The sequence below is a fragment of the Oncorhynchus keta genome, chromosome 27, assembly GCF_023373465.1.
Source record: "Oncorhynchus keta strain PuntledgeMale-10-30-2019 chromosome 27, Oket_V2, whole genome shotgun sequence".
Taxonomy (NCBI): Eukaryota; Metazoa; Chordata; class Actinopteri; order Salmoniformes; family Salmonidae; genus Oncorhynchus; species Oncorhynchus keta.
Genome location: NC_068447.1, coordinates 19,675,110 through 19,698,096, shown reverse-complemented (window position 1 = coordinate 19,698,096; position 22,987 = coordinate 19,675,110). Strand labels below are relative to the sequence as shown.

At 41.7% G+C, this 22,987-nt stretch overlaps 2 protein-coding genes across 3 annotated transcripts in view; one reads left to right on the top strand and one right to left on the bottom strand.

Annotated features, from left to right (window-relative positions):
* LOC118359591 (zinc finger protein 704-like) overlaps nucleotides 1-15,092 on the top strand; it is a 128,389-nt gene extending 113,297 nt beyond the window's left edge. The window contains exons 6-9 of one of the 2 annotated variants that reach the window (XM_052481885.1): nucleotides 750-1,035; nucleotides 6,488-6,610; nucleotides 7,258-7,385; nucleotides 7,498-15,092. In XM_052481885.1, the coding sequence (XP_052337845.1) occupies nucleotides 750-1,035; nucleotides 6,488-6,610; nucleotides 7,258-7,385; nucleotides 7,498-7,609 (649 nt within the window). In that variant the 3' untranslated portion in view covers nucleotides 7,610-15,092. The remainder of the gene's footprint in view (nucleotides 1-749; nucleotides 1,036-6,487; nucleotides 6,611-7,257; nucleotides 7,386-7,497) is intronic. The other variant, XM_052481886.1, reaches the window with a different exon arrangement.
* A 331-nt stretch (nucleotides 15,093-15,423) lies between these two features.
* The window catches only part of LOC118378089 (zinc finger and BTB domain-containing protein 46-like), a 91,624-nt gene continuing 84,060 nt past the window's right edge, over nucleotides 15,424-22,987 (bottom strand). The window contains exon 5 of the mRNA XM_052481884.1: nucleotides 15,424-21,902. Coding sequence (XP_052337844.1) covers nucleotides 21,468-21,902 — 435 coding nt within the window. The 3' untranslated portion in view covers nucleotides 15,424-21,467. The remainder of the gene's footprint in view (nucleotides 21,903-22,987) is intronic.

Genomic DNA, 22,987 nt, shown 5'->3' with positions numbered 1-22,987 from the left:
AGATAGTTTGTGTGTATGTATTAATATGTAGGCTACATAGCTAAATTGATGTAGTTCTGTCCTTCAGCTGTTGTTGTCTATTAATGTTCTGTATTATGTTGTGTTTCATGTTTTGTGTGGACCACAGGAAGAGTAGCTGCTGCTTTCGCAACATCTAATGGGGATCCTAATAACATACGAAATAACAGATATAATACAGTTCACTCTATTAGCTGAAGTTTGGTCAGAATATCTACTACCAGTGAGGAGCTAGTATTGTGGAGTATTTGCTACATTGGAAGCTCTGTCTCTCCATGGGCTCTGTTTGTTATGACTTCTTAATATGATTAGGTTTGTTAGTCTAGGATCCACTTACAAAGGGAAGCAGGGTGGAGGAGGGAAGCATATCAACACATGAGGAGGTTTTGCTGGTGTGTTTTTATAGCCTCCTGTTGCTATCCTGCACTCTCTGTCAGTCATTAAAGGCTTTGACCAATCAAGTCCATAAACTCAGTTACTCTGAGGCCTGTGTATCACTGCCCTCTGCTGGTTAGAGAAGACTCAGCTCCTCATTATAAAGCTTGTAGTGGCTTGGTATGAAGAATTATAATGCCTTATAAGCATTTTCATAACACCTTATTAATGCAGTTGTAGAGTATTATGAGGTGGTATATTGACTATATTGATATGATGGGCAATGAATGTGATTATAAGGCATTATAAGCTTTCATTATAAGCTACTTCACGTATGTCACCCTCATGCAATGCAGGCGGAACTGCGACTCGGACTACAGCGACGGGGAGGAGGACTTCTACTACTCGGAGATCGAGGTCAACATGGACAGCCTATCAGAGGGCTTATCCAGCCTCACGCCCACCTCCCCCACCACCTCCGGCCCTCCCCCCGTTTTCCCACCTGTCTCCCTCACCACCTGTCTCCCTCGTTCTGAGCCCTCCCACATCGCCATGAGGGGGACACATGGTCACGCCCCCACCCTGCTCAGCCAATCAGCTCCCTCCACGCTCTGCCATATTCGCACTGACCACGCATACCAGGTAAGAACAGTCATGCAAGTTCATACACCTTATTCTCCAGTGGCTATGGTAACATCTGTAGCTATAAACGGTGCTATCTAGACACTAAAAGGATTATTCAGCTGTCCATGTAGGAGAACCCTTTTGGTTCCATGTAGAAACCATTTGGTTCCAGTTAGAACTCTTTTTGGTTCCATGTAAACTCAGCAAAAAAATAAATGTCCTCTCACTGTCTTAACATGTGTAAATATTTGTATGAACGTAACAAGATTCAACAACTGAGACATAAACTGAACAAGTTCCACAGACATGTGACTAACAGAAACGGAATAATGTGTCCCTGAACAAAGGGGGGGTCAAAATCAAAAGTAACATTAAGTATCTGGTGTGGCCACCAGCTGCATTAAGTACTGCAGTGCATCTCCTCCTCGTGGACTGCACCAGATTTGCCAGTTCTTGCTGTGAGATGTTACCCCACTCTTCCACCAAGGCACATGCAAGTTCCTGGACATTTCTGGGGGGAACGGCCCTAGCCATCACCCTCCACTCCAACAGGTCCCAGACATGCTAAATGGGATCTTCACTGGCCATGGCAGAACACATGCATTCCTTTCTTGCAGGAAATCACGCACAGAACGAGTAGTATGGCTGGTGGCATTGTCATGCTGGAGGGTCATGTCAGGATGAGCCTGCAGGAAGGGTACCACAAGAGGGAGGAGGATGTCTTCCCTGTAACGCACAGCATTGAGATTGCCTGCAATGATAACAAGTTCAGTTCGATGATGCTGTGACACACCACCCCAGACCATGACAGACCCTCCACCTCCAAATCGCCTTGTTGTAACGCTCATTCCTTCTGAGATAAATGCAAATCCGACCATCACCCCTGGTGAGACAAAACCGCGACTCGTCAGTGAAGAGCACTTTTTGCCTGGTCCAGCGATGGTGGGTTTGTGCCCATAGGCGACGTTGTTGCCGGTGATGTCTGGTGAGGACCTGCCTTACAACAGGCCTACAAGCCCTCAGTCCAGCCTCTCTCAGCCTATTGAGGACAGTCTGAGCACTGATGGAGGGATTGTGTGTTCCTGGTGTAACTCGGGCAGTTGTTGTTGCCATCCCGCACCTGTCCCGCAGGTGTGATGTTCAGAAGTTCCGAACCTGTGCAGGTGTTGTTACAAGTGGTCTGCCACTGCGTGGACAATCAGCTGTCCGTCCTGTCTCCCTGTAGCGCTGTCTTAGGCATCTCACAGTACGGACATTGCAATTTATTGCCCTGGCCACATCTGCTGTCCTCCAGCCTCCTTGCAGCATGCCTAAGCATGTTTGCGCAGATGAGCAGGGACCCTGGGCATCTTTCCTTTGGTGTTTTTCAAAGTCAGTAGAAAGGCCTCTTTAGTGTCCTATGTTTTCATATCTGTGATCTTAATTGCCTTTCTGTAAGCTGTTAGTGTCTTAACTACCTTTCCGCAGGTGCATGTTCATTAATTGTTTATGGTTCATTGAACACGCATGGGAAACAGTGTTTAAACCCTTTACAATGAAGATCTGTGATGTTATTTGGATTTTTACGAATTATCTTTGAAAGACAGGGTCCTGAAAAAGGGACATTTCTTTTTTTGCTGAGTTTAGAACCCTTTCCACAGAGGGTTCTACATGAAACCCAAATGGGTTCTACCTGGCACCAAGGAGGGTTCTACTTGGAACCAAAAAGGGTTCTCCTATGGGGACAGCTGAAGAACCCTTTTGTAACCCAGAGACTGTCCAGGGATGGGTAAAATCATAACATACAATTACAAAATACCATAAATATCAATGTATGAAAAGAAACAACAAAATACATGTATTTTAAAATACAGAAATACGTTTGCAAGTAGCCGGCCTGAACAGCAACAACATTCTCAGTAACGGTTACAGAAATGTTTTACTTGCTATGACTGTGATATGTTGTTGTTTATTTACTTTATTTGAATGCACTGACTATAAAGGCTTGCCAGCAGCATACCACCCTGCATACCACTGCTGGCTTGCTTCTGAAGCTCAGCAGGGTTGGTCCTGGTCAGTCCTTGGATTGGAGACCAGATGCTGCTGGAAGTGGTGTTGGAGGGCCAGTAGGAGGCACTCTTTCCTCTCGTCTAAAAAATATCTCAATGCCCCGGGGCAGTGATTGGGGACACTGCCCTGTGTAGGGTGCTGTCTCTCGGATGGGACGTTAACCTGGTTATCCTGACTCTCTGAGGTCATTAAAGATCCCATGGCATTTATCGTAAGAGTAGGGGTGTTAACCCCGGTGTCCTGGCTAAATTCCCAATCTGGCCCTCAAACCATCACGGTCACCTAATAATCCCCAGTTTACAATCCTCTCCCCTGTAACTATTCCCCAGGTCGTTGCTGCAAATGAGAACGTGTTCTCAGTCAACTTACCTGGTAAAATAACAGATAAATAAATAAAATTACACTCTGCATGCTTCCCAACTTGCAAATATTATGACACAATTTTGTGAAGTTTCTGTTAGTTTTGGACTTCGGCAAGGGTTTTTACATCAGTAGCCGAAGTCTGAACCCATTTGTCGGTGATTGGTCAACTGTAGGGATTCTTCAATAAAGTGTTTGTTGTCAATCTACAAGAGATGTATCGTTTTCATGCACATTTTTTCACTTGATGAATACTGGACCAAACATCTTAGTTAGATGTAAAATTTAGGGACTAAGAGCAGCAAAAACCTCAAAATTTATGACTGATTTCTTGCGTTACCTTAGATTAATTCAGACTATTTTGAGGAAATATATATTGACCAACAGTAATATTGCCTATTTGTAAAATATTATTGAAAACATTAAAACTATGAAATAACACATATGGAATCATGTAGTAACCAAAAAAGTGTTAAACAAGTCAAAATATATTTTATATTTTATATTCTTCAATGTATCCATGAATCTTTGACAGATTTGCACACTCTTGGCATTTTCTCAACCAGCTTCATGAGAAATGCTTTCCCAACAGTTTTGAAGGAGTTCCCACATATGCTGAGCACGTGATGGCTGCTTTTCCTTCACTCTACCTGTCCAACTCATCGCAAACCATCTGATCACTCTTCTTCTTGGTCAAATAGCCCTTACACAGCATGGAGGTGTGTTTTAGGTCATTGTCCTGTTGAAAAACAAATTATAGTCCCACTAAGTGCAAACCAGATGGGATGGCATATCGCTGAAGAATGCTGCAGTAGGCATGCTGGTGAAGTGTTCTAAATAAATCACAGACAGTGTCATCAGCAAAGCACCCCCACACCATCACACCACCTCCTCCATGCTTCACGGTGGGAACCACACATGCGGACATAATCCGTTCACCTACTCTGCATGTCACAAAGACACGGCGGTTGGAACCAAAAATCGAAAATTTGGAGTCTTCAGACCAAATGAGCGATTTCCACAGGTCTAATGTCCATTGCTCGTGTTTCTTGGCACAAGCGAGTCTCTTCTTCTTATTGATGTCCTTTAGTAGTGGTTTCTTTGCAGCAATTTGACCATGAAGGCCTGATTCACGCAGTCTCCTCTGAACAGTTGATGTTGAGATGTGTCTGTCACTTGAACTCTGTGAAGCATTTATTTGGGCTGCAATCTGAGGTGCAGTTAACTCTAGTGAACTTATCATCTGCAGCAGAGGTAACTCTGGGTCTTCCTTTCCTGTGGCGGTCCTCCAAAATGCCAGGAGTGTGCAAAGCTGTCATCAGGGAAAAGGGTGGCTACTTTGAAGTATCTCAAATATATATATATATATATATATATATATATATATATATATATATATATATATATATACATAATGGTCTAGAAAGGTATTTAGTAATTTGAAAATACAAATTACAGATTTAGGAATTATCTTGTTACAAAATACATTGGAGTGTACAGTCATGGCCAAAAGTTTTGAGAATTACACAAATTAATTTTCACAAAGTCTGCTGCCTCTCTTTGTATGATGGCAATTTGCATATACTCCAGAATGTTATGAAGAGTGATCAGATTAATTGCAATTAATTGCAAAGTCCCTCTTTGCCGTGCAAATGAACTGAATCCCCCCCAAAAAATTCCACTGCATTTCAGCCCTGCCACAAAAGGACCAGCTGACATGTCGGTGATTCTCTCGTTAACACAGTTGTGAGTGTTGACGAGGACAAGGCTGGAGATCACTCTGTCATGCTGATTAAGTTTGAATAACAGACTGGAAGCTTCAAAAGGAAGGTGGTGCATGGAATCGTTGTTCTTCCTTTGTCAACCATAGTTACCTGCAAGGAAACAGGTGCCATCATCATTGCTTTGCACAAAAAGGGCTTCACAGGCAAGGATATGCCAGTAAGATTACACCTAAATCAACCATTTATCAGATCATCAAGACCTTCAAGGAGAGCGGTTCAATTGTTGTGAAGAAGGCTTCAGGGCGCTCAAGAAAGTCCAGCAAGCACCAGGACCGTCTCCTAAAGTTAATTCAGCTGCGGGATCGGGGCACCACCACTACAGAGCTTGCTCAGGAATGGCAGCAGGCAGGTGTGAGTGCATCTGCATGTACAGTGAGGAGAAGAATTTTGGAGGATGGCCTGGTGTCAAGAAGGGCAGCAAAGAAGCCACTTCTCTCTAGGAAAAACATCAGGGACAGACTGATATTCTGCAAAAGGTACAGGGATTGGACTGCTGAGGACTGGGATAAAGTCATTTTCTCTGATGGGGCATCCGAAAAAAAGCTTGTCCAGAGAGGACAAGGTGAGCAATACCGTCAGTCCTGTGTCATGCGAACAGTAAAGCATCCTGAGACTATTCATATGTTGGGTTGCTTCTCGGCCAAGGGAGTGGGCTCACTCAAAATTGTTCCTAAGAAGACAGCCATCAATAAAGAATGGTACCAACACATCCAGGAACAGTTTGGTGAAGAACAATGCCTTTTCCAGCATGATGGAGCACCTTGCCATAAGGCAAAACTTTTGGCCACGACTGTAGTTTAGCCCAGTGTAATACAAATGACAAAATACTCAGAATACTGGCCATCTCTGAGACTGATATGTAGCTGTCATCTACTTCCTAACGATAATGTTTTGGTTCCCCTGGTCTGTTTCTGTGTCATTAATGTCCATGAAACTGAGCTGTATACAGGCTTAATGCTGCACCCCAGATGATTAGGTTTCTTTAGATGAGTTAGTCTCCTCTCTTTACCTCCATCTTCTCTCTGTGTAGTATCTATCTCCCTTTTCTTTCTGGATCATTCTTTGTCGATCAACCTCCCTCTACCTCCACTCATTCACCCCTTCTCTCTCCATCACCTTTTTCTACCTCTCCTCTCTCTCCCTCTCTCTACCTCTCTCTCTCTCTCTGTCTCTGTCTCTGTCTCTGTCTCTTTCTCTGTCTCTGTCTCTGTCTCTGTCTCTCTCTGTCTCTGTTTCTGTCTCTGTTTCTCACTGTGTTGCGGTGCTATGTTTTCCAGGCCACTGCTCCTGTGAGTATTCCTGTGTGTTCGGAGCAGGTTGGTGGGAATGATGGGATTGGGAATGGGGATGGGATCAGTGTGTCCTGGCAGTCGTCTCCTGTCATTTTTAAAGGCTTACCGGTGAGCAGGCTGCTTTCTCTCATTCTCTCTTTATCCTCATGTTCTCTCTCTCTTTTATCACTCCCCACATTTCTTCTACCTCTCATATCTCCCTCTTCGCCCCACCCCATCTCTCTCCCCCATCTCTCACCTCTCTACTCCCTTTCCCTCGCTCCCCCAGACCCATGTATTATTTTTGTCAATTTATTTCTTCCCCACTCCTGCCAGGCTAGCTGTTTTCTCCTCCTTTCTTCTACATCTCTCTGCCTCTACCTCATAGCCCTGGAGGGTTGTCTTCTATCTAGACATGTTGTCTTCAGGGCTGAACTAGGATCAGGTCCTCTTGTCTTCTATCGAGGCATGTTGTCTTCAGGGCTGAACTAGGATCAGTTCCTCTTGTCTTCTATCTAGACATGTTGTCTTCAGGGCTGAACTAGGATCAGGTCCTCTTGTCTTCTATCTTGACCTGGTGTCTTCAGGGCTGAACTAGGATCAGTTCCTCTTGTCTTCTATCTTGACCTGGTGTCTTCAGGGCTGAACTAGGATCAGGTCCTCTAGATTTTTGTCTGGTCAGGAAAATCTCAGGGCACTAGGTGAAAGCCGTAATGATTGCTGCTATGCTATGATTGATTGGTAGAATGCCCTTTGACCTGTGCTTGCCCCTGCAGGGCCCTTTGACTCACACCCGCACGGTGAGCTTCGGGGAGAAGAGACAGCCTGCCCTTCACACACACACTACCATCAGCAAGACAGCCCCCTCTACAGCCCCCCTGCCCAAACCAGCACCAGGAACCAGGTACTCTGAGTGTATGGGTGTGTCTGTGGACCCTTCCTTTGTGAGTGGATTTATCACCTTCATGGGAGTGTAGTGTAAACTCTAACTGTGTGTCATATCTTTGATTGCCAAGGAAACCCCGCGGAGAGGCTAAAAAGTGCCGGAAGGTATACGGCATGGAGAAGAGGGACATGTGGTGCACAGCCTGCCGTTGGAAAAAAGCCTGTCAGCGATTCAATGATTGAACCCCACTACATCACTGGGATGGACTCTTCCTCTGCCAGAGCTTCACTGAGGTGGAGTCTTCCACTGGGGAGACGTGGGTGTTCTCCCTGATGAAGCTGCTTAGAGCACGCACTGCTTCCTCCTGACCAGCAGGGGTCTCTCTGCTTGCTTCTCTTAATCCTCAGACAGCTAAACACACGAAACACAAAAACACATGGATGAAAAAGGAAAAAAATATATAATAATTGTGAAAAAAGTATATGGCTTTGGAAGCATAGGTAATCCAAAAAATGATTATTCAAAACGTGATTCAGAATGAAAGTTTGGTTTTGTACTTTCTAATTTTTCATGCCTTCACTGTAGGGCAGTGGTTGAAGATTTCAGATAAGCTTTTTGGTATTGTGTACTTTCAACATGTTCTTTGCTGGTCCGAGTATCATGGAAGCTACTGTGTTTGAGTCTATACGATCCTTAAACCACTCTCTTGTCAGCATCTTTCAATGCACCTCCGTTGACATTTTGGAACTAAAACCAGATTCACTTTGTGGTGTATCTTTGAATGGATCATTTCAACGGAGGTGCATTGAAAGATGCTGACAAGAGATTTCAACGGCCACGTTTCAAATTTCAGCGGTCACTCTTTTGAAACGGGAAGTATGTCTACCAAAGGAAAACAGACACAGAATCTCTCTAAATTCACTCAGAATTGAGATGTCGCTTTTATTAAGATGCAAGTTTGTTATTCATATAACACATCACATGCTCTTATGGGAATTCAACTCAACAATTCCAATCTCTTTGTTTGGGAAGTAAATATGCATAGCTACACACCATAAGCTCCCTGCATCTGTTGCTTATTCCATCTGCTGGCACCAAATGTCACACTTTGAACCTTCAGAGTGTTCAATGTACCGTTTCTAGTTTCTCTTCCTAGACCTCTACACAGATATGCAGCTTTCAGAAACAACACATCCTTCAACAGACCACATGTAAACTTTGTAACCACACTGTTCACTCTCATTTCTCACATCTAACAGTTTATTTCCAGCGATTAGTTCCCAAGGCAACTACTGTAGTAGTTGCAAAGTGCCATCACCAGGGTTTGGACAGTCTGGTCTTGCTTTGATTAATCAGCTCTATTGTTGATTACAGTTATCAATAACAACATCAAACCCTCCTGTAGCATTATTTGCTACTCAGTGTTCTAAAATCCATTTCCTGTGTACGTTCATAGAAATATAATGTCATTGTAGTTCTCTGTGGGTACTATACCTAGTCCTGCCCAACCCTGACACCCAGTTACTGCTCGTAACTGGTATCTAAGGGTGATGAAATATAATGTCATTGTAGTTCTCTGTGGGTACTATACCTAGTCCTGCCCAACCCTGACACCCAGTTACTGCTCTTAACTGGTATCTAAGGGTGTTGAAATATAATGTCATTGTAGTTCTCTGTGGGTACTATACCTAGTCCTGCCCAACCCTGACTCCCAGTTACTGCTCTTAACTGGTATCTAAGGGTGTTGAAATATAATGTCATTGTAGTTCTCTGTGGGTACTATACCTAGTCCTGCCCAACCCTGACACCCAGTTACTGCTCTTAACTGGTATCTAAGGGTGATGAAATATAATGTCATTGTAGTTCTCTGTGGGTACTATACCTAGTCCTGCCCAACCCTGACTCCCAGTTACTGCTCTTAACTGGTATCTAAGGGTGTTGAAATATAATGTCATTGTAGTTCTCTGTGGGTACTATACCTAGTCCTGCCCAACCCTGACACCCAGTTACTGCTCTTAACTGGTATCTAAGGGTGATGAAATATAATGTCATTGTAGTTCTCTGTGGGTACTATACCTAGTCCTGCCCAACCCTGACTCCCAGTTACTGCTCTTAACTGGTATCTAAGGGTGTTGAAATATAATGTCATTGTAGTTCTCTGTGGGTACTATACCTAGTCCTGCCCAACCCTGACACCCAGTTACTGCTCTTAACTGGTATCTAAGGGTGATGAAATATAATGTCATTGTAGTTCTCTGTGGGTACTATACCTAGTCCTGCCCAACCCTGACACCCAGTTACTGCTCTTAACTGGTATCTAAGGGTGTTGAAATATAATGTCATTGTAGTTCTCTGTGGGTACTATACCTAGTCCTGCCCAACCCTGACACCCAGTTACTGCTCTTAACTGGTATCTAAGGGTGATGAAATATAATGTCATTGTAGTTCTCTGTGGGTACTATACCTAGTCCTGCCCAACCCTGACACCCAGTTACTGCTCTTAACTGGTATCTAAGGGTGTTGAAATATAATGTCATTGTAGTTCTCTGTGGGTACTATACCTAGTCCTGCCCAACCCTGACTCCCAGTTACTGCTCTTAACTGGTATCTAAGGGTGATGAAATATAATGTTATTGTAGTTCTCTGTGGGTACTATACCTAGTCCTGCCCAACCCTGACACCCAGTTACTGCTCTTAACTGGTATCTAAGGGTGTTGAAATATAATGTCATTGTAGTTGTCTGTGGGTACTATACCTAGTCCTGCCCAACCCTGACTCCCAGTTACTGCTCTTAACTGGTATCTAAGGGTGATGAAATATAATGTCATTGTAGTTCTCTGTGGGTACTATACCTAGTCCTGCCCAACCCTGACACCCAGTTACTGCTCTTAACTGGTATCTAAGGGTGTTGAAATATAATGTCATTGTAGTTGTCTGTGGGTACTATACCTAGTCCTGCCCAACCCTGACTCCCAGTTACTGCTCTTAACTGGTATCTAAGGGTGATGAAATATAATGTCATTGTAGTTCTCTGTGGGTACTATACCTAGTCCTGCCCAACCCTGACTCCCAGTTACTGCTCTTAACTGGTATCTAAGGGTGTTGAAGAGGGATTATTTGCGCACCATGAATTGTACCTGGATTCCTGATCAGACAATTATATGGATGTATATTTTTACACAGATACATTTTTTTACTTTAGCTACTTTATTTTATTTTATTGTTGCCAGCTCTTTGAATGTAGTTTCTGCTGCCTCTCTCTCTCTCTCTCTCTCTCTCTCTCTCTCTCTCTCTCTCTCTCTCTCTCTCTCTCTCTCTCTCTCTCTCTCTCTCTCTCTCTCTCTCTCTCTTCTCTCTCTTCTCTCTCTTCTCTCTCTCTCCTCTCTCTGTCTCTCTCCCTCCCTCTCTCTCTCTCTCTCTCTCTCTCTCTCTCTCTCTCTCTCTCTCTCTCTCTCTCTCTCTCTCTCTCTCTCTCTCTCTCTCTCTCTCTCTCTCTCTCTCTCTCTCTCTGTCTCTCTCTCTCTCTCTCTCTCTCTCTCTCTGTCTCTCTCTCTTCTCTCTTCTCTCTCTCTCTCTCTCTCTTCTCTCTCTCTCCTCTCTCTAACTCTCTCTCTCCCAATACGGACTACTAGCCATGCCACTAGTTACAACAGCAGGACACACACATGCATGGTGCTACTTGTCCTCTTTCCCTAGGTTCCCTTCAACCTATTCTATGACAATGGCCACAATCTATGACTTTCCGTTCTTTGGTCATGTGACAAATCTGTTGTCATAGTGACATCTGCATTCTCGGCTGATGGCAGTCACATATTCTAATTGATGTGACATTAGTAGAAGGCCATTCTAAGACATTTACATTACATTTAAGTAAGACAGCTGGGGATGACTGTCATTTGTTGTTATTTGGGGATAGCAAACAATCAAACCCCCTGGATTAATTTCAGCATGCCCTGTCAGTCTTTTCCTTGGTAACCATTACCAACAGATACGGTCCTGCTCATTGGCTGGTAACTCTGTCCGTCAAACATTATGTCCAGTAGTGTTTGAGAGAAGCTGGTTCTTACAGTAAGTAGCTCACTGGTCAGACTGGAGAGTAGCCCGGTATTTAATGGTCAGAAACTTCACTAAGTGCCATTGAAAAGAACATTATGAGGAAAAAGGATTTACCTAAATAAATTGCACTAACTTGCACTGCACAAAGACTTGCTTTTATACATGGATTTTATACACACAGATTTTGAAGTGAAATTACATTTGAGGTTGTTTTATTTTGGATTGTCACTGCCTTGGTGTCAACATGGGGTTTCAGGGATGGGGCTTCTACACCTCTTGGGTCCCCCCATAAGAACCTTTTGAACTGGTATGTTTAGCTCTCTGTGTGTGTGTGGTGTACTCAGCCCAATGGTGCCAACAATATTGCCTGGAATCGTGTGGTACTGCATAGTACAGCGGTACTTTGTGTGTCAGGGTTTCCCCAATACTTTTCTATTGTGGTGGTGCACCAAGAAGACCCCTGAAGTCACATCTCAGATGGTCTGCCCTAACTTGGTAATATATGGGGAAACACTGGTCCAGAGGTAGCCCTCAGTCAATGGTTGCTTGTTGTCTTCTTAAGAACAGATAAATCATGGTGTTTCAACACTATGGGCTTTCCTTACGTAGCATACTCATACACTGCTTTCACAAGAATTTAGTTTAGTCTTCCTTCCTTATGTAGCATACTCATACACTGCTTTCACAAAATTTTAGTTTAGTCTTCCTTCCTTACGTAGCATACTCATACACTGCTTTCACAAGAATTTAGTTTAGTCTTCCTTCCTTATGTAGCATACTCATACACTGCTTTCACAAGAATTTAGTTTAGTCTTCCTTCCTTATGTAGCATACTCATACACTGCTTTCACAAAATTTTAGTTTAGTCTTCCTTCCTTACGTAGCATACTCATACACTGCTTTCACAATAATTTAGTTTAGTCTTCCTTCCTTACGTAGCATACTCATACACTGCTTTCACAAGAATTTAGTTTAGTCTTACTTCCTTACGTAGCATACTCATACACTGCTTTCACAAGAATTTAGTTTAGTCTTCCTTCCTTACGTAGCATACTCATACACCGCTTTCACAAGAATTTAGTTTAGTCTTCCTTCCTTACGTAGCATACTCATACACTGCTTTCACAAGAATTTAGTTTAGTCTTCCTTCCTTACGTAGCATACTCATACACTGCTTTCACAAGAATTTAGTTTAGTATTCCTTTGCCTAAAAGGCGCTTGCCTCTTTCACACTTTATTGAGATGAGGTAGTGTACAGAGAATAAGTTTTCTTTCCGGACTTGACTCTTCTCCACCAATCGAAACATCAATCTTGTGTTTGGTCCTATTGGCAGCAGATTGGCCATTCATACGTTTGAGTACTTTTCAGACCAATCTAGTCTGTTGTTCTCAATCTCATTCACACCCCTATGTCTGCCACAAAACCCACCTCTGGTATTTAATTGCACTAAAGTGGTTTTATGGGTCATTGGCCAGGGCTAATGAAGGGGAACACTCTTTATCCACTTGCTACTACCTATATTTACAAACTGGATGAATCTAAGGAAGGTAACTGCCATCCCTACGACTGTTTTTAGGAGACCTGAGGTTTTGGATGGTAGAGAGAGGGCTGATTGGGTGTGTTTGGGGAACTGGGACTTTGTGATAGGTGGAGAAAGGGTGGGACAAGCAGTGACGATTATTCGAGATGGATTTGTAGTTTCAGGCCTTTCCTGTACATATGCAACGTAAAGACAACCCTGAAACTTTTTTCATATATTGTTGTGTGTCTGTTAAACAAAAATTAAACTTTGTAAGGTAGAATTGCTCAGATTGTTGGTGTGCGTGTTTGAGAAGCTGTAGTTAATATAACATACACATATATTGCAGTTCAGGGGAAAAGTGGCGAAATAACGTAGATGAATGTAAAACCTACAAAAAGAAAAGCTTGTTTCTTGTTGTAACGCTGGCTAGTTTCTACTGCCGGTAGAAAACTGTTAGTGCACTCTGACAGAATGATGGCACAAACAGCACAAACTGTCATTCTGGTGCCAAATTTTGCATCTGCACTGTTCTTCAAGTAAATGTGTTTTTGTAAAATATTCAGTGGAAATTGTTCAAAGTAGTCCTTGTGCATAGAGTTGTATGGTTTGTTTAACTTTGCAATCATTGGTTTTGTTTGACATACATTTTAAAGTGAAAAATCTTAGTCTCAGCATAATTCTGTTTCCGTGGAATTGCCCATTAACCCTTCTTACATTGTGCAATGAGACGCTTTAATTCTAACACGAACTAACTTGACCTTTTGGTGACCTTTCTGTGAGCCACCTGGTGTGATCTATTATGAATGCATTTATTGGTATGTAGGCCTTTATTTAGGCTGTTATAAGGAGTCATGAACTGTTATGAATGCTTATAGCAGGCCATATACTGCACTACTTTAATGCACATATTGAATGTGTTTATAAAGGTGTTATGTAAGTGGTCAGAACCCACTGGACAAAAACTGGTTGAATCAACGTTGTTTCCACGTCATTTCAACAAAAACATGAAATGTGATGAAATGTGATGAATCAACGTGGAAAATTGATTGGGTTTGTAAAATGTAAAAGGGAATTTCGTCATCTTTTCACCCGACTTTTAAACTAGATCCAATAACATGGTGAAATGTTTTGTTGATTTCATGTTGAATTCACGTTAGTTGACAACTCAACCAAATGTAAATCAAAACTAGATGATGAAATGACATCTGTACCCAGTGTATAGGAACCGTGAGCTGTTGTGAATGCTTATGGCAAGTCTTATAATACACTATGGAGTGATCGACTGTGCTATGAATGCAGTCATAATGTATTGTACACAGGCGTTTCAGAAAATGTGCTTCCGACCTTTTCTGTCTCCCTGCCAAATAAGTATTTATTAGAATACATGTTGTCATTGTCTTTTGTGGGAGACAAATCACCTAGGCGGCTCGGGGATTCAAACTCTCAACCTTTCGGTTATTAACCCAACACTCTTAACCGCTAAGCTACATGCCACCAAATTGTACCTGTACCTTTCCCTCTGGCTCGCTTCCTCTATATCTCCCAATCTATTTTTCTCAACTTTTTTCCCCCGTCTCTCTTTTAAACTATCAGCATTGACTGTAGCCCCCCCCAAAGTCAGTACCCAGTATATTAAGCTAACCGAGCCCTTGAAATGTGCAGAAAGAAAGCATTTATTTCCTAATGTTACATCATTCTATCCTTTGTTTGCTCGTTGAATGTCCATGTTGATGAGTCCAGCCCAGCAGCTCAGCAGCAGCAAAGCCAAATCAAATGTAACACATCGTCATCACTATGGAGGCTCCACTCAACTCTGTGCTGTTTCTTCTATCATGCTCTTAAACAACACACCAATCTTTTCTGTTTGTCTTTCTCTTTTATTCTTGTTGTAACTGTCTGACTGTTGTTCTCTTGCTGTGCTGTGTCAGAGCAATGTGGTTGGTGGGAGGGAAACATACTTTCTTTTGGTTGCTTTATTATCTTGTTCATATTGATTGATTGATTGATTGATGTGCTCTCATTATGTCTGGTGTGTTTTATTGCTCATGTCTGTCTGACATGTGCTCGAGTGGATGGGTGACTTGATGTCATGATGATGATGTGATGTAAATGTGATAGAGAGAAAATAAATGCAAATGGATTGGAATATGTATTCTCATGCTTTCTCTCTCTTCTCTGTGTGTGTCGGTGTGTGCGTGTCTCTGTGCGTGTCTCTGTGCGTGTCTGTGTGTGTTTCCACTAGGTAAAGATCTATGATCAGCTTCCCTTCCCTTAATTCTAAACTTGACCATCAGTGGGGAAATTTCTAAACTGACCCAAGGTTAGCATATATGGGCAACTTCACCCTACCTACACCTTGATAGTTGTAAAGCCTACTGCCCTCATGTGGAGAACAGGCATATTACAGCTTTGAGGTAGAACCCACACAGTGGAGGTTGACAAGAACCCAACATTTACAACGCACACATTAAAAACAATTCAGCAGCAATTTCAAAATTTATTGAGACTGATTGGTTTTGCAAATAATAGTCAAGCTAATTCCACTAAACATGAAGTTAGAAAGAGGCCTGGGTTAGCCCTTTAGGCTAGCCCTCACAACAGGACGGTAGGGAAGTTCATGTTTGGCTATAAAAACGCTCAAGTGATCAGTACTATCATATACAGACGACCTGCTCACTTTAATCCTCCCAAACAGATCAAGGGGTTTGATTATTCAACACATCTTTGTTACAAACACAGGTTTATGATAATCAATATAAAGTCAGTATCATATTGAACAATATTCCCAACAAACAACTGTCAAGTTTCAAGTGTCTCACTTTACAAACGAAAGACACCTTGCCAAATGAAAAATAAATATTACATATAATAACAATATAAATGTATATATATATATATGAAGGTATACACACATCACTCTTAGTAAAGAACAGAATCTAAAATAAAATGCAAGAATTTTGAAATATAGTAAAATCTAGATATAACCATATCTATGGCTTTGTGATTTGCACATGTGAATCAAGCTATACAGGCTAAATAAGGATTGCAATTTTGTACGCATCTAAGAGCAGAATACAAATATTTATCTGCTGAAAAGCAAACAGTTTTAGATGTGAAATGAACCAGTTTTGTGCAGACGCCAGAGACAGAGCTTTGGTATGACAAATGGACAAAGGCTTGCAGTTGAGACCATGGAATCAGGGCACAACGGGTTAATAAACACAGTCAGGAACAGAATCTACTGTATACTGTAACACAGTAACATAGGTCCTCAAAAACAAATCGCTGATTTGTCTCTCAGAAAATCAGTATTTTCTCAACTTTTTGCACCTGTGATTTAGATAAAATATATTTTAAAAATCTCTATCCATCAGATTTCTGTATCTCCCTATCTCTTGAAACACACCCACATCTAAAATGTATCGAGGCACATTGTTGAGGGGATTGGATGGCAAATGTTTCCTGAATTACAACACCAAGACAAGGAATAAGAAGACATGCCGGCAGGCAGACAGGTGATGGTAAGGAAGTGGGTAAAAACATCTCAGTGGTCACAGGAGTCTGGAGTGGAAAAGCACTGGATGGATGTCAGAGAAATAGCCCTGCTATTCCTTCCAAATACACGGCAGCTCTTGACAATCCCTACATATTCAGCCATTAACATTCAAAATATCCACACATCATCATTCATTTTCTTTCTGAAACCTTCAAGAGATTAGAAATTGCTAACAGACAATAAATAATACAACTTAAATAAAGCTTGCCACCACACATGGAGAAGGCGTCAGGAATCAGTGAAATGAAACACACACCCGAGGGTTGTTCTGTAGATACAGTGTTTAGCACTGGGACTGATGGGAATGGAAGTGTGGCAGACGGTAATGTTTGCAACCAACTGTGGCTACACAACTATAATTCCAAGAGGCAGACCTGTGGCCCACTTTGTCCCTTTCCCTCATAGCATTCAGGTGCAGGTTGATGTTTATTGTAATGAATCTTGCCCTGGAGGCAGACGTTCGTATCGTAAAAATTAATTAAAACAAAAACTAGCTTTTTGGTCTTAATTTAAAGTTAGGGTGAGACATTATGGTTAGCAGTGTGGTTAAGATTAGGGTTAATGTTAGGTTTAAATTCAGATTTTCTGACTTTGTGGCTGTGCCAGCTAGTGACCGCTCTACAGAGCTGGCTCCAAGGCAACATTAATGACAATAAATGGCAACTTTCCATTTAGGCACCCTACCCCAAAACATGTCTTGTAGGTCTGTAAGAATCTTGCCCTCTGTTGGGCCAGGTTGACATTTGCCTTATATTATTTACCCCTACCTAATCATTTCAGACCTACAAAAAGTGCACAGGGGTCTGGGCCAGGGGTAGATTTGTAATTGGGCTTATATTTAGGATAAACATTAGAACACAACTTTGGAAACCAGGGCAACATGGACAATAAAGAAAAGAGGGTTAAAGATGCGATCTTCAGCAGGTCTATAGCCTAGCAAGTCACAAGGCCCTTCATATACAATGATACCGTATATATACACACAACATGTGCACTTTGAAAACTGTTTCAAAAAAATACATGATTTAAAAAAACAACAACATCCAAACTACAACACAATTATTAGACCACAATAAATTGAAATATGTGCACCTACATCTGCACACGCACCGTTGAAACAAAAGCACTTGATACAACGCATTCGATCATTTTTGGTATGATGTTAATTCATTTGTGTATGTTAGTAATATAGACGCTTGTGCCATACCATACATATGTCCAATCCATATCTAAGGCCTAGATTCAGTCAAATCAAGCAGTAACAGGTGATAGCCAACACTCATATAGCTGATGTTTTGGAGGTGTAACTGCGTTGGAGCTGTCAAATCGGTGAGCAGCTGCCCTTGATGCTTCTCATGAATCCACACCTGTCCCACTCGCATTTGAAGTTCAGAACGAAGGTGGAGTATAGAAATAATGACACTCAAAATGAAAATCATCAAACGAAATAATGAGGATTTCTGTCAGCTAAATCAAGGTGTAGATTACATCTCACATTCCAGTGTTCAAACTTGTAAACAGGGCTGCATGATATTTCTCTTAATGTGACTCCGTGCAGCCAATGGCAATGTCACTTCAGGTATAATGCCGGGAGCTGCTTGTAGATTTGACAACTCTAGAGCCGTTCCACCTCTGATACCAACAAATCAACTGCTATGAGGATGCCAGCTAAAGAGGATCTGATTGAACAGAGCCCTAAGAATAAATTAGCGCCTCTGATTTTTTTCTTCTTTCTCTGTAAAAACAAATAGAACAGAAAAGCAGAGATGGCATGATAGAACTGTTAAGAAACACCTTATAGCTTGCTCTCCACAAGCTTTTCTTCTAATACAAGATATCAAATATAAAAAAGAAACGCACAATAAAGCTTAGCATCCAGAACTTAATAACGATAATAATAACATCATATCATAGTTGTGATCATCATAATAATAACATCATATCATAGTTGTGATCATCATAATAATAACATCATATCATAGTTGTTATCATCATAATAATAACATCATATCATAGTTGTGATCATCATAATAATAACATCATATCATAGTTGTGATCATCATAATAATAACATCATATCATAGTTGTGATCATCATAATAATAACATCATATCATAGTTGTGATCATCATAATAATAACATCATATCATAGTTGTTATCATCATAATAATAACATCATATCATAGTTGTGATCATCATAATAATAACATCATATCATAGTTGTGATCATCATAATAATAACATCATATCATAGTTGTTATCATCATAATAATAACATCATATCATAGTTGTGATCATCATAATAATAACATCATATCATAGTTGTGATCATAATAATAACATCATATCATAGTTGTGATCATCATAATAATAACATCATATCATAGTTGTTATCATCATAATAATAACATCATATCATAGTTGTGATCATCATAATAATAGCATCATTTCATAGTTCTGATCATCATAATAAACATGTTTTAACATCTTAAGAAAATCAATATACATCTCACACGCTTGCACACACACACGAACACACACATCCACACACGCTGTGACTACAGAAGGCGTTAGACGGAGCTGAGAGAATGTCTTTATACAGTAGTACAATAATCCCACAAATGTCTGTTAATAAATAACTTTTTGAAACGAAACAAAGCGTCATAAAGCTCTCACCAGAACAGGCCACTCTCTGGGTGGAATCTTAAGCCCAAGCCTGACTTATTTTACAAACTGAAATGAACATTGTCACCAAAAAGAAAGATGAACCATTCATTAAGGTTCACTAAGATGTAAAAGTGTGCATATTCTGTATTTATAGTGAAATATAAAACTTAGAATAAAACAACAAAGGTTTTGAAGAAAGTCTGCTTCTAAACACAACCGCTGTCCATAGATACAACTTGAGAATCAAGGTAAGAAAAAAGAGATGGAATGTCCATGTAGAATAGGTCCATAGTGTGCTTGTGTTGGCATGAGTTTTCACCCATCATCATTGTGTATGTAATATATCTCTCTCGCTCATCCTGAGAGGAAATATCTGAAGTAAAGATTTACATTTATGTCATTTAGCAGACACTCTTATCCAGAGCGACTTACAGGAGCAATTAGGGTTAAGTGCCTTGCTCAAGGGCACATCAACAGATTTTTTACCTAGTCGGCTCAGGAGGGATTCAAACCATCAACCTTTCGGTTACGTGCCCAATGCTCTTAACTGCTAGGTTACCTGTCGATCTGTGTCCTCTCTCTGAAAGTAGAGAATTAAGAACACTTACATCTTACATGTCCCTGCATAGTGTTCACTCTCACGCTCTTCTTCTCTGTCTCTCTCATACGTCTCTCTCTCCTTCTCTCTCCAACTCCCTCTCTTGCTGAATACACTAATTGTTGTGGCTTGTTTGTATGTAGATATGCTCAACCTTTCGTAATTCTCATCACAGCTCAACAGAAACACATGGTAAACTTAAGTGTCGAAACAACCAATTGAAAGGCATAGGAAGTGAAGGCTGGTGGGAGGAGCTATAGGAGGACGGGCTCATTGTAATGGCTGGAATGGAATCAATAGAACGATATCAAACATATTGAAACCACGTTGGACTCCGTTCCAGTTATTTAATTCCAGCCACTACAATGAGCCCGTCCTCCTATAGCTCCTCCCACCAGCCTCCACTGGGCATAGGCTATTATAATCAGCAAACTTTGCACAAGTATTATAATATCCATATATTTATATATCATAACAGTCATGAGGACATACAGTATATATCCTTAAAGGTAGGTGCGGTCACCGAGTTGTGTAGGTAAAATCAGATTGAACATGTAAACCACGGGTTGAGAGCATTTACAGGAGTCTAGTCGACGTTAAAGTGCAAGTCTGTGGCAGTTTCACTCTGCAGGAGACAATGGGCCAACCGCTGCCTGACGGGTGCAACTTTACAATAGATAAAAGACTGTCTCAAACATGAATCGAGACCGTCCTCAAATGAATAGAAACTGTCCCCAAATGAATAGAGACTGTCCCCAAATGAATAGAGACTGTCCCCAAAATAAATAGAGACTTTCCCACAAATTAATAGACTGTCCTCAAATGAATACTGTCCCCCAAAAGAATGAATACTGTCCCCCAAATTAATAAAGACTGTCCCCAAATGAATAGAAACTGTCCTCAAATGAATAGAGACCGTTCCCAAATGAATAGAGACGGTCCCTCAAATTAATTGAGACTGTCCCCCAAATGAATGAATACTGTCCCCAAAATGAATAAAGACTGTCCCCAAATGAATAGAGACTGTCCCAAAAATGATTAGAGAATGTCCCCCAAATAAATAAAGACTGTCCCCCAAATAAATACAGACTGTCCCCAAAATGAATAGACTGTCCCCATAATGAGTAGAGACTGTCCCCAGGTGTATACACTGTCCCCATAATGAGTAGAGACTGTCCCCAGATGTAGAGACTGTCCCCAGATATAGAGACTGTCCCCAGGTGTAGTGACTGTCCCCAAAGAAGTAGAGACTGTCCCCAAATAGGACTGCATGGCAACAAGACACCACCTTGGTGTTTTCCCAAACTGTTAACGATCCATCGTATCCATGGCAACTGTGACCATAAACAGTCATGGTTCAAAATCAGCTAAGATGTTGAATGAGTCCTCATTGGTCCCAGTGTGATGGAGGTGAACATCTAAACCAATGGACAGACTCTGATACGGTCCTCATCAGAAACAAACAAACAAACAAAACATTGTTTTTTTCTCTCAATCGTTCTCTTTCCGCCATGGCAGTCCTATCATCAGCACAGGGCTCAGCTTGTGTGTGTATGTGTGATGCGTGTGTGTATGGCATCTGTCAAGGGTTTAGATCATTGTCGGGTAACGCCCACATATCCCACTCAGAGGAAGGCCCATGTACACATGGGTAAAGAGAGCTGTGTCTGCCTAAGATCCACAATAGATCCTAAATGATCCTAAGAGATCCAGCTGAAATCCTTCTCGCTCCCATTGTGCTGCTCCCCCTCTGGTGCAGAGGAGTTGCTCTCCTCCTTGTCATTATCCATGGCTCCGTCTCCCTCCGTCATCATCCCTGAGTCATCCTTCCACTTTCCTCCCTCCTCATCCCCCTCTCCCATCATCTCTCCATCCCCTTCCGTCATCATCTCTTCCTCCCCCTCTCCGTCGCCTTCACACTCCACCTGATCGTTGTGGAAACGGTGGTCGCTGGGATACAGCTCATCTTCGGGCGACATGCCTCCGCCTGCTTCCCGGTTGTGGTCCATGCCCCGTCCAGAACAGTCAACACAGACACCATGGCGACGGGAGCCATGTTTGATTCCAACGCTGGCTGCCGACATGAAGACCCGGCTGCAGACCTTACACACATACTTCTTATCTTTACTGTGGACCTGGAGGAGAGATACACACATACTTCTTATCTTTACTGTGGACCTGGAGGAGAGATACACACATACTTCTTATCTTTACTGTGAACCTGCAGGAGAGATACACACATACTTCTTATCTTTACTGTGAACCTGCAGGAGAGATACACACATACTTCTTATCTTTACTGTGGACCTGGAGGAGAGATACACACATACTTCTTATCTTTACTGTGGACCTGCAGGAGAGATACACACATACTTCTTATCTTTACTGTGGACCTGCAGGAGAGATACACACATACTTCTTATCTTTACTGTGGACCTGGAGGAGAGATACACACATACTTCTTATCTTTACTGTGAACCTGCAGGAGAGATACAAACATACTTCTTATCTTTACTGTGGACCTGCAGGAGAGATACACACATACTTCTTATCTTTACTGTGAACCTGCAGGAGAGATACACACATACTTCTTATCTTTACTGTGGACCTGCAGGAGAGATACACACATACTTCTTATCTTTACTGTGGACCTGCAGGAGAGATACACACATACTTCTTATCTTTACTGTGGACCTGGAGGAGAGATACACACATACTTCTTATCTTTACTGTGGACCTGCAGGAGAGATACACACATACTTCTTATCTTTACTGTGGACCTGGAGGAGAGATACACACATACTTCTTATCTTTACTGTGGACCTGCAGGAGAGATACACACATACTTCTTATCTTTACTGTGGACCTGGAGGAGAGATACACACATACTTCTTATCTTTACTGTGGACCTGCAGGAGAGATACAAACATCCTTCTTATCTTTACTGTGGACCTGGAGGAGAGATACACACATACTTCTTATCTTTACTGTGAACCTGCAGGAGAGATACACACATACTTCTTATCTTTACTGTGGACCTGCAGGAGAGATACAAACATCCTTCTTATCTTTACTGTGGACCTGGAGGAGAGATACACACATACTTCTTATCTTTACTGTGGACCTGCAGGAGAGATACACACATACTTCTTATCTTTACCGTGGACCTGCAGGAGAGATACACACATACTTCTTATCTTTACTGTGGACCTGCAGGAGA